General features: G+C 49.7%; 3 protein-coding genes across 10 annotated transcripts in view; 1 reads left to right on the forward strand and 2 right to left on the reverse strand.

Moving 5' to 3' along the window:
- The window catches only part of WWP2 (WW domain containing E3 ubiquitin protein ligase 2), a 51677-nt gene extending 51354 nt beyond the window's left edge, over positions 1-323 (reverse strand). For all 4 annotated transcript variants that reach the window (XR_011143234.1, XR_011143233.1, XM_068955817.1 and 1 more), the window contains exon 1: positions 235-323. The gene's annotated coding sequence lies outside the window, so the exon portion shown is untranslated. The remainder of the gene's footprint in view (positions 1-234) is intronic.
- Positions 306-14740, forward strand: NOB1 (NIN1 (RPN12) binding protein 1 homolog). Of its 2 annotated transcripts, XR_011143235.1 has the most exons (10): positions 354-501; positions 1247-1379; positions 1662-1795; positions 1885-1956; positions 2184-2315; positions 2467-2685; positions 3088-3185; positions 3371-3515; positions 3782-5509; positions 5843-14740. XR_011143235.1 is itself a non-coding variant. In XM_068955818.1 (9 exons), exons 1-9 carry the CDS (start codon positions 439-441, stop codon positions 4049-4051), a joined length of 1266 nt encoding a protein of 421 aa, XP_068811919.1. In that variant the 5' UTR covers positions 306-438; the 3' UTR covers positions 4052-14740. The 2 variants fall into 2 exon arrangements, 1 of the variants encoding a protein (XP_068811919.1); XM_068955818.1 differs by having other exon boundaries at positions 306-501; positions 3782-14740.
- Positions 8198-15960, reverse strand: part of NFAT5 (nuclear factor of activated T cells 5) — an 82906-nt gene continuing 75143 nt past the window's right edge. For all 4 annotated transcript variants that reach the window (XM_068955812.1, XM_009686993.2, XM_068955813.1 and 1 more), the window contains exon 14: positions 8198-15669. The gene's annotated coding sequence lies outside the window, so the exon portion shown is untranslated. The remainder of the gene's footprint in view (positions 15670-15960) is intronic.

Consider the following 15960-nt stretch of genomic DNA (forward strand, 5'->3'; position numbering starts at 1 on the left):
GGCCGGGCCCCTCCCCGCGGCCCGGGGCGCAGCGCAGCGCGCGGCCCTGCCCGCCAGCGGCCGCGGCACCGGGGCACCGGGCCGGGAGAGCACCGGAGCGGGCCGCCCCGAGCCGAGCCACGCTCGGCGGAGCGCCGCGGGCAGCGCCGGGCCGAGCTGCGCGGCGGCAGCGCCGGGCGGACGCGTCTTTCCCCCCCCCCTCCGCCCGCGGTGCCGTCCCGCCACCCCCGTTACCGGCGGCCGCTGCGCTCCCACTTCCGGCTCTAGGCACCGCCGTCATGTGACCCGCGCTCGTCACCTGACCCGCGCGGCCCGGAAGAGGGTCACGCGGGCCGGCGGCTCCCGGCGTGCCCCGCGCGGACTACAGCTCCCAGGGGGCGGCGCGACGCGGCGCGGTACGGGGCGCCGTAGGGGTCAGTAGCGGCGGCGGCGGCTGTCATGGCGCGCGTGGCGCACGTCGTGGCCGACGCCGGCGCCTTTCTGCGCGCGGCGCCGCTGCAGGTACCGGGCGGGCGGCGGGGCCGGGCCGGGGGGAGCGGGGCGGGCGGCGGGGCCGGGCCGGGCCGGGGGGAGCGGGGCGGCGGGGCCGGGCCGGGCCGGGCCGGGGGGAGCGGGGCGGGCGGCGGGGCCGGGCCGGGCTGGGGGGAGCGGGGCGGGCGGCGGGGCCGGGCCGGGCCGGGGGGAGCGGGGCGGCGGGGCCGGGCCGGGCCGGGCCGGGGGGAGCGGGGCGGGCGGCGGGGCCGGGCCGGGCCGGGGGGAGCGGGGCGGGCGGCGGGGCCGGGCCGGGCCGGGGGGAGCGGGGCGGCGGGGCCGGGCGGGCGGCGGGGTCGGGCCGCGGGGAGCGGGCGGCGGGGCCGGGCCGGGCCGGGGGGAGCGGGGCGGGCGGCGGGGCCGGGCGGGGCCGGGCCGGGCCGGGGGGAGCGGGGCGGGCGGCGGGGCCGGGCCGGGCCGGGCCGGGCCGGGGGGAGCGGGGCGGGCGGCGGGGCCGGGCCGGGCCGGGGGGAGCGGGGCGGGCGGCGGGGCCGGGCCGGGCCGGGGGGAGCGGGGCGGGCGGCGGGGCCGGGCCGGGCCGGGCCGGGGGGAGCGGGGCGGGCGGCGGGGCCGGGCCGGGCCGGGCCGGGGGGAGCGGGGCGGGCGGCGGGGCCGGGCGGGGCCGGGCCGGGCCGGGGGGAGCGGGGCGGGCGGCGGGGCCGGGCCGGGCCGGGGGGAGCGGGGCGGAGCGGGACTGACGGCGCTGCGCCGGCAGGAGATGGCGCAGAGCGTGTACACCGTGCCCGAGGTGGTGGCTGAGATCCGCGACAAGCCGACGCGGCGGCGCCTGGCCGCGCTGCCCTACGAGCTGCACTTCCGCCGCCCGCGGCCCGACTACGTGCGGCTCGGTGAGCCCCGGCCCTGGTGTCGCCCCCCCCTTCCCCGTCTGCGGTCCCTTTGTTTCTCGTTCCCCCCCACCACCCCCCAGCCCTGGCCCCAGTGTCTCAGCCCTGATTTGCCTCCCCCCCACCCCCAGCCTGGATCCCAGTGTCTCCCACCCCTCCCTGACCAGTCTCCCAACCTGGTCCCAGTCCCTACCTCCTCCCACTGCCCCAGCCTGGTTCTGACCTGACCCGGTCCCCCCCTGGCCCGGCCCGGCCCCCGCCGCCACCCCGGCCGTCTCTCCGCAGTGACCGACTTCGCCAAGAAGACCGGCGACTACCCAAGCCTCTCGGCCACTGACCTCCAAGTGCTCGCCCTCACCTACCAGCTGGAGGCGGAGATCGTCGGCTCTGACCGGCTCCGGCGGGAGCCCGAGGACAAGGTAGGGACAGACACAGGGCTGCCTGTGGGGCTGGGCCCCGCTGCCGTGGCAAGCTCTAGCCCTGCCAACCCGCCACGCTCCCTCCCCAGGTGCAGCTCAGCTCGACCCCGCAGCACCCCGAGGCCCCCCTGCACCTCGCTGGCTTCCACCTGCCCTCCAAGGTAAGGGATGGCGACACGACCCTCTGGGGTGAGGGCTGGGGACAGGGATGTAGTCCTTCGAGGTACGGGCAGGGGACACGTTCCTCTGGGGTGAGGGCTGGGGAGAGGGATGCAGCCCTCCGAGGTGCGGGCAGGGGCCGGGACCCTCCAGGGGACAGGGACGAAGCCCTGCAGAGTCCCTGGGCAGGCTGCAGGCGAGGGACACCCTGTCCTGTGTTGCGCTGCAGCACAAGCACCTGAGAAAAGGCCAGCGTCTGCCCAGCCCCGAAAGGAGCACGGCTGAGAGCCCCGAGTTCAGCTCCTTCCTCTTCTGGAGAAACCCCCTGCCCAGCATCGAGGAGGACTTGCAGGAGCTGCTGGTGAGACTCGGAGCGTCCGTGCCCCTCTCTGTGCTTTCTCTCCCCTTTTCCAGCTGGCTTTTCCCAAATCCTCTGCCAGACAGCTCTCCTCAAGCAGGCTGGTGCTGGGGGCGCGCTGTGGGCCTTGGCTGAGTTGTCTCTGCCCCCCCAGAACGCTCACGCCGTCTCCGTTAGCCCAGAGGCGGCTGAGGAGCACCAGAGTCCAGAGAACGGGGACAGCGCTGAGGAAGAGGAAGACGAGGAAGAGAGCGACGACGAAGGCTGGATAACGCCCAGCAACATTAAGCAGGTTCAGCAGGACACGGGGCACTGTGACACCACTCCCGCTGGCGTGCAGGTCGGCTGCGTCACCACTGACTTCGCCATGCAGGTGGGTGCTGGTGGCTGCCGTGCAGGGGCAGGCTGCAGCCTCGAGCTCGGCCGATGCCCTGTTGGTGCTGCACCTCCCCTGCTGAGATGGGTGGTTGAAGGGGGCTGGCACCGGTGGCCTGAGGAGCAGATTCCTGGATTGCTCACACCCCTGGGCTGGCTAAAGCAGCACGCTGACACTTGCCACAGAGGAGTGCACTGCTGAATCCCTGGAACAGGATGAGAGCAGCTTCGTGACAGCTCTCTTTTTGTTAAAAACAGCTGGTTTTGTCTACAGCAGAAGCCTCTGCAGAGCCTGTTTGCTTTGCTTCTGGTGGCCTCTTGCCACCTGGACAGTCAGCCCTGGGCTAAACAGTTTGGCAGTCCCACCTCATGGTGCCCTGTTTCTCCCTCCTCATTGCAGAACGTGCTGCTGCAGATGGGGCTCCACGTGCTGGCAGTGAATGGCATGCTGATCCGCCAGGCCAGGAGCCACATCCTCCGCTGCCACGGCTGCTTCAAGTAAGTGCTGTGTGCGCAGAGAAGTGCTGCTCCTCCCTAGCAGGAGCCCTTCAGGGCTCCTCTGGCCTTTTAAAGTGGCTCAGGGCTTTGACCTGGCTCACGTGGCTGGATGAACCTGCTCGTGTGGGCTAAGCCTGGGTTTACTGCTCCCTGGGCTGTGGAATACCTCTGTCACTGTCCTGCAGGACAACTTCCGACATGACCAAGGTTTTCTGTCCTCACTGTGGTAACAAGACTCTGAAGAAGGTCGCAGTGAGCGTGAGTGACGACGGGAGCCTCCACATGCATTTCTCCCGCAACCCCAAGGTGCTGAACCCACGAGGGCTCAGGGTGAGTAGCCGTGCGCGACGCGCCAGCCGGCTGCTGCTGGAACAAGGGCTTTCCTTGCCGCTGCCGGTGAGCGGGTGGGACCCACTGATGGGCGAGAGTCAAGGCAGAGCTGCAGTCGTCCTCTAGACCTTCCGCATAACCCAGAGGCTTTCAGGCTTCTTTCACCAAGTTCTTTGCTTGAGGCTAGGCCACTTGTCGAATGTTGAAGCCCCTCTGAGGGAGAGTTGTCCCTGAAGTGAGTGTAACAACTTCTGCTCTCTTCGCAGTATCCGCTGCCGGCTCCGCAGGGTGGGAAGCACGCGAACAACCCTCACTTGGTAGAAGACCAGCCCTTCCCACAGCAGCGGCTGTCCCGGAAAGCTAGGCAAAAGACCAACGTCTTTGACCCCGACTACATTGCAGGGGTGTCTCCCTTTGCAGAAAACGACATCTACAGCCGTGCAGCCAATCTGCAAATCCGAGACGCTGCCCTCGGTGCTGGCAGGAGGCGCCTGAACCCCAATGCTGTGACAAAGAAGTTTGTAAAAAGGAGATGAATGGCAGGCCAAGGCCTTCTCCCACCTGCACTGTGAGGGAAGGGCCGTCGCCCAGGTTGTTACGCACATTACTGTCCCGTGCCTGAAGCTCTGGGAGGATGAGACATTTCCTCGAACTGTTCTAAAGGCAGCTGCCCAGGACAAGGGGCTGGGCCTTTCCTTTTAAGTTTCTGTGGATGTGTGAAGAGCAGCCAGTGACTGGGGACAACAATAGTCGCGTTTCACAAGGCCTCGCACCTGAGCTGTCCGCCAGACCCAGCGTGCTGCGACGGGGGTGTTAGCCTGCAGGGCACGGCCTTAGCGTTCCGGCTTGTCTCCCAAGACACTGCAGCAAAGGGCAGCGTCGCCTGCCTCTAATAAAAACAAACAGCAGAGTCGTCGTGGCTCAGTCCTGCTGCACGCTGAAGGGGACAGGTCTGTCGTGGTTGGTTGCGGGGCGGGTGGGAGCGAAGCAGGTGCCACGGCCCCGGTGAGGGAGGAGCAGTGCTCAGCCCCACTGGTGCCTGGAGGGCTGTTGCCAGGCCTGAAAGATTTCCCTGTTTCCCAGAGACTGCTGCCCTCCAGCAACAGTGTCTACACCCAGCTGAGGGGAAGCAGCGAACACAACTAATAAGCCACAAGAGCGGAGGATGTGGTGGTGGTGCTGTGCTGGACGAAGGCAGGTTTGCTAAAGCTGCTTTCCCAAACTCCTGGAGACACCGCTGCCTTGCTCTGCGCAACAAGCAGAAGCCAGCGATTGCGCTGGGGCCAGCTGCCTTGCATGGTCGTCAGCTAAACACTTTGTCATTAGCTAAATGCTCATGAGGGCTAGGGAGACCTTCGGGGAACAGCATGCTTCCCAAAGGGACAGAAAGCACCTGGCCTCAGCCGGCTCGGGCTGCTGTGCCATTAACACTCCATGTCCAAGAGCGAACGTTTCAGGCCCTGCTCCCGCACCGGCTCCTCCTGATGCTGCACCATCTGACAGCTGCGTATTGTGGACAATAAGCCTCACCTGCTGGTTTTTGTACCTGCAGATTAGAAGCTGGGAACTAGAGCTGCATCTTGAGCTCCAGTAAATTCTGTTTTTTTTTTTTTCAAGTGACATGCTGAAAGCTTAGTGCTTGCCAGGAAAACCTATTTTGCTCCCCTGTGAGCAGCTGTCCAACCGCTGAACAGGTCATGCAATGACATATGTACCAGTTTAATAAGCTGGCCTGCACTTGGTTATCCACCAAACATGCAGCAAGAGCAGCAGCTTTTCAAAGACAGTAAGATGTTTAAAAAAAAAATAGTATTAACAGGACCCTACGTCAGGGTTTGCAACAGTGAGCTGCAGAGGGAGGAACTCCACAGTGCCCTAGAGCAGGCAGTGTGTTTGCTGGCCTTTGCCGTGGGGCTGCAGCAGCCCGGCCGGAGCCTGTCGACACCCTCAGGCTGTGGGATCTGGGCGCAAAAAACGACGAGTTCACCAAGAAGGTAACACCGCATAAACAAAGCTCGAAAAACGTTAGGAAAGAGCTGAAACAGGGGTGACACAGGCCCAAGGGCAGCGTGGTAGTAATGTGTTGTTCATCTGAGGCAAAATAATGAAACAGCTAATTTTGGTTGCAGTCAGAGTGAGATGCTAAAAATGGAACTGCTTTCTGATGGATGTGGTTTCCTGGAAAGCTGGTCTTTGCACCTGGTCCTGCTACCTCTTGACAGGACTGCCGGATAAAATCGTATCTGCCTGTGTGCCCCCCCCCGCAGTACTCGACCAGCTACCGTACCGTGGCTTGAGTAAAAGTTTGCATTATCTGGAATTTACAGGCCACATCGGATTCCTTGGCGAGGAGGTCTTGGGGCAGTTTCTTTGCCCCCCTCACAGCAGAACAGGCTCCCTCTAGTGCTCTCCTTCCGGTTTTTGGTCTGGCTACAGCTTGCAGGAGGCTGCGCACGGGCAGCTGCGCCTCTGCTCTGCAGCAGGAGGGAACCCACGCGGCTGAAGGCGAAACGCTGCGCGCTCGAAGCACCGTGCTTCTCCCGCGTTGCAGGTGAGCGTACACACACCACCACAAGGACACGGTGCAGCACCAGCTTGATAATTACAGTGTGAGAGCGCGTTTCTTTAGCGAATGGAAGTGCCCATACTGCTGGGTGCATAATAAAAACCTGGGTTGCTACAGATGCCTGGAAGCCCCAGACTGCGGGGAAGAGGGATGGGCAGTATCACTGTAGGCAATATAGAGACTTTCCTTTTTCCTTCAGGAAGGTAAGGGAGTAAGTCTTTTTACTCCTTTTGGACAACTCCTGATTAGATCAGAAATCAAATTGTACCTTCATGGCAAAAGCATATGCAAAGGCACAGACCAAAAAAAAACAAACAAAACAAAAAAAAAACCACACACCACAGCAGCAACTTGAACAAAAACAGTTCCATCAGCTGGAGGACTCGACTGGGAGCTTTCACAGCTAAACGGACGTTACCAAGAGCCAAAGGAGTTAGTGTGGTAAGGAGCTGGGCAGCAGCCACAAAAATAGATAAATAAATAAAGTTGGTTCCAAAATTGTGTGAAATGACCCAAGAAGCCCGATTGTCCCAGGTGACGGCAGAAGGTGGCCAAGCGAAGCAGCCCTGCCTGCGCCCCCCGGCAGCGCCCCGCGGCTGAGGGCCGCGCGCTCAGCCTGCCTGCACACGGGCACTTTTTTAATGCCAGGAGGCAGGCTGAAGGCAAGGGCTTTCAGAAGTTCAGCAGGTCCATGGCAATGGTTAAACACCGTGAACCTTACTTTATCTGTATGTATCATTAAAAAACAGCAAAAAAAACACGCAAAACCCAAACCACCCACCTCCTCCTCCCTGGACAACACGCACAAACCAGGCTCTCAAAACAGACTTCTGTCTGTCTTCAGCCTGAATTCGTCTGCCTTCAGCTCTCATCTGCTGGATTCCTTGTATGTTCTCTACCAGCTTAGAGTCCTTCAGTAACTGCTATTTTCTCCCTGTGAAAGTACTTATATGCTGCAGTTAAACAGATAAGTAGCAGTTGATAAGCTAAACAGACTAATCTCCTTAAATCTCCTCAGATCTTTCATAATCAAGCATTTTGTCCGGCTCTTGGGATAATTTCAGTGTTTTCTCCCCCAAATGTAATTTTTCAAAACAGCCCCTTAGAAAAATGCGACAGCACAACTGGACACGGTGTCCCAAAATTTACCACATCAATGCTTTACCATAAAGCAGTGAAACTTGTTGTTGCACGTCCAAGTGCAAAGGCCCATTTCATCAAGCCCCGCGAATAGGAACTCATGTCCAGTTTGTTTTTAGGTGCTTACTGCCTCGGGCAGCATGCATTCCTTGTTGCAACTGAAAATCTGCCCTTGAGTGTTTTTTACTGATTTCGCTGTATGGCCCAGACTACGCTGTGCACGTGCTGAGACCTCTGCCAAATTTTATCCAGCCATTATTTTTCTAGATTTGTAGATCACTGGTGAAAATAGTGAAGGACCTTACAAAACCTGGCATTGCCATTTCCAGGTTACCATCCCTGTGCAAGGTCAGCCAAGGGGAACACGGGCCTGAGCCTCAGCAACTGCAGTTCATTTTTGCAGGTTCGCATAAACATGCCGAAGATGCAAACACAAGTGGGATTGTGCCAAAATGCACAGCACTGCAGCCTTGGGCACAGTCTTGTCTTTTCCTCTGCTACAGAAACAGTCACGCCAGTCGTCCGAGCTTAATATTCTGGGGTCACATCTGCCAGGCAGAATAATCCCCCGACTGCCCTGCGGGGAGACGACGTTCGTCTCCTCCCCTAGTACAGATTCCTCAGAGGCAGAATCCTGGTTCAAGCAGACTGTGAAAACAATTTCCTTCCGTGCTTTGTAATTTGAAAGCCAGGGTCTGGAAAGTAAACTCGGTAGGTTACTTTGGAGCGAAGAGAAGGCCACAAAGTCAAAAAGAAACGTTACAGCTTTGAAAAAATGCATGCATGACAGTGCCTTTTCTTATGTAAGAACTGCAACGGGATGTACCAAAGCCACAGATCAGTGTGGGTTTCTGGCTTCCCAGTATTTCCTGACCTTAGAGCCATCTGTTTGCCAGATGGATTTATCCAACACTTCAGTTTAGTCAGAGAGAGGAGATGCCCTTGAAGAAACATAACAAGAGTTTACACTGCAAAATGAAAACTTTCATTGTTTTATTGACTGCAGCTGTTTACAGAAATATAGTTGCGAGTATACAAATGTTCCAATAGAAGCAAAATATTTTATTTTAATTTTTTTAATATTCAACAAGTTATCACAGGATAGCTAAAAACATAGATGCAAATGAAATATCCCCTCGTAGAACAAACTGAAAACACCGGCTATCAGTGCTTTGAAAATCCCAACTACGAAAGCCATATACACAGAAATGCACAAAGGAATATCTGGTGCTACTTTCACATTGCTGGACGATGGAAAAGGCAGCTCAGTGGTTGATCAGTGCACTCTAGAAAAACATGGCAGAAAGGCAGGTAAACCACTCAAGAAAGATGCAGATATTAACAGAGGTAGAAAGCTCTGATCTGAAGTTGTTTTGGAGCTTACCCATTAATAACAGCAAGCTCAACCGTAAAACTTTCAAGCCACCTCGTTTCAAATAGCATCCAGAATAAAAAAGCTTCAGTTATACTGTGGTCTTTTAAGTAGGATATTGGGGCTAGTTTCCAGTCCCAAAATATCTAGAAATGCTACAGTCTGAACAACCGAGACTTCCGCCTGATAGCCACGCTGTACTTCAGAATACCAGCTTACTCCTGCATGGGGACCCATGGGCCGTGGACAGGCTGGGCCAGATCTTCATCTGATTTACAAAGGGGTAGTTCCAGGGAGTAAAAAAATGAAGTTAAGGCAATTTACATTGCCCAAACACGGGATCTTTTGCTAAACTGAAAACAATACCAAATGTGTACAATGGGGATACTTTACAATGAGTTGTGGCTGGGTATCAGAGTTTGCGTCTGAACCAAGTACTCGCAAAGAGAAGATCAGCAAGAACTGCACAGCAAACAGGGAGATCAGCAGATTCCTCACCCTTGTCCAATTGCACTTGAATGTTAGGAGGCAATTTTATAAAACTGTAATAGCAAAAACTACGGACGATTTCTATCTCTGGAAGTGACGGAGATCAGGCCTACAAACTGATGGCTGAAAAGGAAGAAATAAGGACATTTGCTTTTGGTTTGGGAGAGATGCATCGATAAAGCCTGCACCAAGATAACAATGCCTGTTGATTAACCTATTTTGAAATTGCAGTGGAATACATCTGGTTTGGCAAGAAAAGCCTTGCTGGGCAAAATACAAGCTATTGCTTTTAAGATCTGGATTTCTTTTAAAAAGTTTAATTTCTTACACTTTTAATTTCTTTCTATATGAAATTGGTACAAGTCAGGGCAATGGTCCTCATACCTGGAAAAGGTCCAAGGAGAAAGCTTCCTAGCTATTGATTGCTTCAATAAAAAGTCAGTAAAAAAAATTTTAATGATGTTTTAAAGATGTATCACTTTATATGCAAGAATCGGAACAAACGGAAAAGGAATGACCTCAGGAGCTTCATCTTCTTGGTTCAAATGCAGCTCAGCTGAGCAGCAGCCAGTATCCTTTGCTCTGCAAGGATGATTAACAACCCCACCGGGAGAGAACTGCTTGCATCAGTTCAGCTCCTACCGAGCAACACAAAGCACCACTATTGCGTAGTCTGTACTAGCTGCTAAGGGACTAAGAACAGAAAAGGTCCTGAAAACAGAGTCTGGGCAAGTCAGCTGAGGAAAAGGGGCAGAGAAGTGCATGGATGGAGAAAGCAGGTGCTGCTGTTGTATTTCCTGAGCCCATCCAGTGGGCAACATCAGACTCTTATCCGAGGTTGTTCTACTGTTTTGTTAACATCGTATATGCAATGATTAATAAAAATATATAAAAATACAAAAATGTATACAGCTGTTTCAAAAAGTCACTTCACTTTAACCTCTTGGATTTTAGTGAAGAGCTAACAAGCAGAGCGAGTTTCTGGAACAACACTACCAATAGCGCCACATGTACAGTACTTACAGGTGTTGCTATAGCTATTAATCAGCTACTACAAAAACCTTGGTAAATAACCTCCAACTAAGGAAATTTATTATTTTAGGTTTATAAAAATGTAAATATAGCAGTATTCTATGCGTGTTTATTCTAATTATTTATATATGTAATACATATATGATTCTCCTATATACATACATACAAGCCTGGAATATACAGGCATTGCATATTTACATACCTATACAGAGTATACGAAAGGGAAAGCCTCTCCTACATAACCCCTCAGAACCCAGTACTGAACTGGAGAACTTTATGTGTACATTTTTACACAAGTTTATCCGCTGCTGCATTTTTCCTTGTATCCAAATAGTGCATATCGCATTTCAAATAGAGATCCTCTATGCGTGCTTCTTAACTGGCAAGCGTGCACAGAGAAATATACCTTTACTTGTACACCCAGGTGACTATTTGCATATACAACTGGCATAGTTGGTCTGAACATGAAGCTCTCACAATCTATCCCAAAAGACTACTCCAAATTAAAAAGACAAAAACCAAACATACAAAGCATCTCTGTACTAGTTTCCCTTTAGCTTTTCAAATAATGGAGCTGCCACCGTTCCCTCCAGAAAACAAGAAAGCACCTAATTCCTTGAAAATAAATTTTGCACTAAAGGAGAAGTCACCAGTGATCAATTAATAGTTCCCCTCTTCTCACTTCCCACCTACAACTCATAGGTCAGAGCACTCTAAGCAATTCATCCCCTTTAGTTCTTGCTTCTACCACTCAGATAAATGTCAATAACTCTTCATACTCCTCTCCTGTAATTACCCTGAATAGGTAGCTCAATAATTTGTCATACAGATACGTGAGATCCAAAATTGGATAGTACATTTCTTTACTATTAATGAATGTGCATGTGCATTCATGCACACACATACATATACACACGTGGAGGCAATTATTTGTAGCTTTTTATTCCAATAAAAACTTGTTTCATTTTCTTTTAAAATAAACCTTTGCTGCTACTCAAATAGTGCTTTAAATCACGTTCTAAAAGGAATGCAAGCTCCTGACCCGTTTGGTATTCTTTCTGAAGACTCTGGAAAGACCGTATGCGAGTGGAAGGTCTTGTCAGAACAAGAAAATTGCAATTTCTTTTTGGTAATTATATCCCAAATCAGAATCACAACAGAAGCTTTAAAACGCTCAACTTTTCTAAGTTAGGGGAATGTCCATTGATAGAGCTGCCCAGGCTCTCCGTACTATCATTGAAAACACTGCCAAAGTTACAAATACTTAACAGTTCCTGTTTTATTTCAATTTAAAAATAAAGTAACCGCCCTGTCAGTAATTAAAAATAATTACAATAAAATGCTTAGTGATTAAACTTCTACTTCGAAACGGCAAGGCTGAAACTATTACAGAACTGTTTTTCTGCTAAAGTAACAGCAAAGCATTTGGCTTGAGTAACTGCTGAAAGAGCAGACAGCGAGGAAGCAATGAATGACAGAAAGTGAACTTGCTAGTTAAAGCAGCAGTAACAACTTCTTGCCAGGGGAGATGGTTAGCTAATAATTTTGAATATTATATATTATTCATATGAACCATTATTTCTTTAAAAAATATATAAGCAGACAAGGGAGTGTATGCAGAAGACATGACTGCTGGTTAGCAGGTAAGTCTCCCGAGATTTTAATCTGTGCTAGCAAATTGCTGTACTGTACTCCACCATGTACCACAGATGCTCTCCAGGCAGTGGATAGGAGGGGCTTTGGAGGCATGTACAGCTGGAGACTACAACCTACAATAAACATGGATGTTTAGATTAACGATTCTTTTAACAAAGAGCTCATGCAGCAGAGAAAGACAATATACAAAAAAATCCATCCTAGCAGTGCAGTTTTACAGTTTTTAATTTTTCATCTAGTAATATTGTCTACAGTTAATTGTTGCTTTGTGGATTTACTCGGCTCTCCTTTATAACAGTAGCAGGAACTTTAGAGAGACTCACCCCTCAATATTTTCTAACCTTCACAACCAAAACGGACTACACATGATACCACTACCTCTCAAACCTGCAGGCAAGCAGTCTGTCTGGTCACAGTCTAATAGGTGTGCCAGAGAGCACATGCAGTGGAGCAAATAAGGGGATACAAAACAAAATGCAGGATAAGCTCCAGCTATCAACTGCTTAAATCACACAAGTAAACACACAAGACTGATAAAATACAGACGTGGCTCGTGCTGTTCTTGGGTCTTTCTGCCATGAAATCCTGCAAGTTGTCTTTAAGCTCTTCACTGGCTCTCAAACCTCTCTCGTTAGCCCCTGTAACAGCTGTTTGCAAGCAGCAGTTCAAGCACTAATCAACCACTGAGCAATCTCTTCATTCATAAGACAAATACTTTTTGTAACCAAATCACATGTTCAAAGTGTCGTACATTTAGACATTGACCTAAAATGGACAAGATAAATTTAACACAAGAAAGAAAGGTGTTATCCAAAAGTGAAAATGTGATAGCACAGCCCTTGTTATAAGCAACCTAGAATATGCACATAATTCAAACATACCCTCACCCTGGAGCTGTAGCAGTCTTGGCAAAAAGTTCTCTGTTGGACACCCATCTTATTGAATGGAGAATTGGTCCCTGGTGACTTGGCACTGACCAATAGCATTTCAAAATAAGGATACATCCCTTCAGAACAAAAGAACAACGTGAAGCAGCATACAAGTGAATTTATCATTCCTATTACTTCTGTGTATGAAGGCCCAAGCTAAAACCCAATGGCTTGTCCTGGGACCGTGAACTTGCAAGAGTCACCAGTTCCTTTTGGAATAACTGGCTATTGACTTCCACAGCCATCCGGAAGTTGTTTCAATTCAAAATTCCCAGTCTTCTACAGATCCTCATACAGCATTTAGCCAATGCTGCAAGATTGCTCTTTTCAGGTCATGAACCATAACAGGATCTTGTTATTTTTTTTCTGAGCAGGAAACAAAAAAAAAAATCACAGGAAGAAAAAGTATGGTTCAGAGTTATAAAGCAACTCTGGACATCATGAAGCAGGGAATTCTTTCTTTTTTTTTTTTTTTTTAAATCATGATTAAAATTTCAAACATTTTAGCATAATTATAAATTAAGAGTTAAAACATAAAGGCGCTAATAATAAAATATTAAATAGACAATGATAGTGGATAAAAGCTGAATGGCTCATTCTGAATGAAACCCATCACTTTATATATGCCTAAATGCCTACGGGTTTCCTTACTAGATCATATTGCTGAGTGACAGACACATCAAAACACACAGTGAAGCTTCCCATAGCCAGTTGGAACAATAAATTGCCTGATGGAATGGCGAGAGATGAACAAGTTATTTATGTTGCAAAAAGTACTTAAATACTCAATAAAGACATAACAAACCCCACCCCACCCCCACTGTTATCAGACGCCACGTTGTGGTAGAACATCAGACAAACTCACAAATTTACCACAAAAATGTGTGGCAAAAAGAATATTTTATATATATGTATATATATAAATTTTTATATTTATGCCAATGTACTCACTCAGTACAAATAGCAAAATAGTATACCATTTCCTAAATACAAAATATAGCTTTCCAAAAAAATGAAACACACATTAGATATAAACCATCCAAAACTTGAACGATTGAAAACTGTATTCAAAATTAAATGACCCAGAGCAGGTCTCTTTCTGAAAAGTTCCCTTCATATCGGCAAGAAGCCTTACTACTGAAAACGTAATTCAATGCCTCTCAATGAGAGAGAGAAAGAGAGAGACAGAAAGAGAAAATGAACATTATGACAGACTGACAAACAGGAAAAACCATTAAAACAAACAAGAACTCTACACGGCTCAACTAAGCACACGAATTAGGGGAAAAAACACACAGGAAACAGACTAGAGTAACTGAAAAACCATTTACAGACTATTCGTTGTTATGTAAAACTAAAAAAAAAAAAAAGAAAAAGAAAAAGAAAAAGAAAAAGAAAAATGACATGATACCAACTACACTATACCAAGGCATAATAGCCATACATGACAGCTGTTTGGCTCTAACTGCATTAACAGCTTCCTACGTGCAGGAGAAGGAGAAGAAAAATATCTGAATGAGGCTGTAGTGAGATATCACAAAACTTTTAGGATAGTTGGAGCACCCAAGAAATTCACATGCCTCACAACACAACCGCGTGGTCTGGAGTGGGTTATTTTTACATTCTGTAACACGTGTCAATTTTTTAAATTGAAACACGGTAATCTAGAAGCTCTGGGTAGGGGACCGTCAGTAGAAAACAGCACTTCAAATCTGCATGAGCTCGATATGCTGCAAAGACACAACAGCTCAGAATGAAGTGAAATGTTCAAGAACGCCTAGAAATTATGTAATTTCTCCCCTATTTGGAGTAAAGTTAAGCTGAAGATTTCCATCAGTAACAGCTGAAAAATGACTGGTTAAGGAGGATTCTGGCATTTGAAGGGTGGTGGAAAAATCACTTCTCTCCTTAGTCCTTGATTAGTTGTCAAAGCCTCTACTGACTAAGCAATTCAATACCACAAAGGCAGGTGCCATGGAGTCCTAAAAGCTGCTTCTGATCTTTAAGCCAGTAGGATATTTATGTCTTTTTTTTTTTTTTTTTTTAAAACACAATACAAAACTGAGGGAGGGAGAAGGAAAAATATGAAAAAAAATGAAAGGGAGAAGACTGGTTTGAGAATGGGTAATGCAGCTGTAGCGAGTTCTGACCTAAGCTGTCAGAGTGAGAGACATGAAGGAGTTTCCTCAGCCAGGCAGATTGTTCCTTTCAATCTCAAGGTATCATAGAAGATAAAATTTAAACAGCATAATTTATTTTGAAAGTTCCCCTTCATTTCTTCATTATGTTAGAGCCACCAAACTTACTCTATGTACAGTTACATAGAAGAGACATAGAAAACCATTAATCACATTCTCAGATGGGAAGCACCCACCTCTGTCTGGCTATCTACAGTAACAAGCAATTCTCTGCTTGGCTATTATATGTATCAGTATTTTCTTTATCACCTACTGCAATTACAAACCACAGTATTAGCTCTCCCACTCTACTCTAAAATGTGCAATCCCTTCAGTGATTGACAGCTATGCTATGCGTCACAGCTCATGTCACAAGTATCTGATGTTTTTGCTTCATAAGCTTTTCTAGTCAAGAAAGGGGATGCGAAGAAGGAAGAAGAGGAAAAAAAAGTAAACATGGTAACATGTAGTATCTTCTAACAACAATAATAACTGACCAGATATGCTTTAAATTCAAAGAGAGCCCCGCTGTTAATGAGGTCTAGGAATCTGGTAATAGTACAATTCCATGCCCTAGTAAAACAAAGCATAGCTTTTCAACCATTATTGGCACCAGGAATCTCAAATACTATGGTTATAGCCTTAGGTGCTATACACTGCAATAGGCTGCATATGTGCTCTTTAGAGAAGAGGGTCACTTTTTGACAGAAGCAATCAGTTCCACACAGCCTAATCCAGAGTGACAAGGTCTGAGAGGATCAGGGAAATCACCACCTTTTTCTTCATAGAATTTCTGCAGGAAAAAACAAGCAAGACAGACAGTTAGGTATAACTAACAAAAAGCATCCTCTTATGTTTAGGCAATTTCTTCCTCTTGAAAATGCCATTCACCAGCAGAAACAAACTCTGAGCAAGTACCAGAACGCAGCACTCTTGCGTTTACTTTCTCTTTGCTTTCCCTCCACTCCTTTTCTTTTTTTTTGTAATTCACAACATCATTTAACAATTTAGATTAGAAAACGAAGTCTATCGCTTAAGTTAAAACTTAAGTGAAACATTAGGGGGATTCAGGACAGCAAAATAG

Source organism: Struthio camelus, chromosome 10, assembly GCF_040807025.1.
Source record: "Struthio camelus isolate bStrCam1 chromosome 10, bStrCam1.hap1, whole genome shotgun sequence".
Lineage (NCBI taxonomy): Eukaryota > Metazoa > Chordata > Aves > Struthioniformes > Struthionidae > Struthio > Struthio camelus.

Bases quoted from the DNA above. Each gene is read 5' to 3' on its own strand.
- NOB1 (XM_068955818.1), top strand. From the start codon at position 439: ATGGCGCGCGTGGCGCACGTCGTGGCCGACGCCGGCGCCTTTCTGCGC. The intron at 2,686-3,087 runs GTGGGTGCTGGT...TCCTCATTGCAG, and splicing joins CCACTGACTTCGCCATGCAG to AACGTGCTGCTGCAGATGGG. The intron at 3,186-3,370 runs GTAAGTGCTGTG...ACTGTCCTGCAG, and splicing joins CGCTGCCACGGCTGCTTCAA to GACAACTTCCGACATGACCA.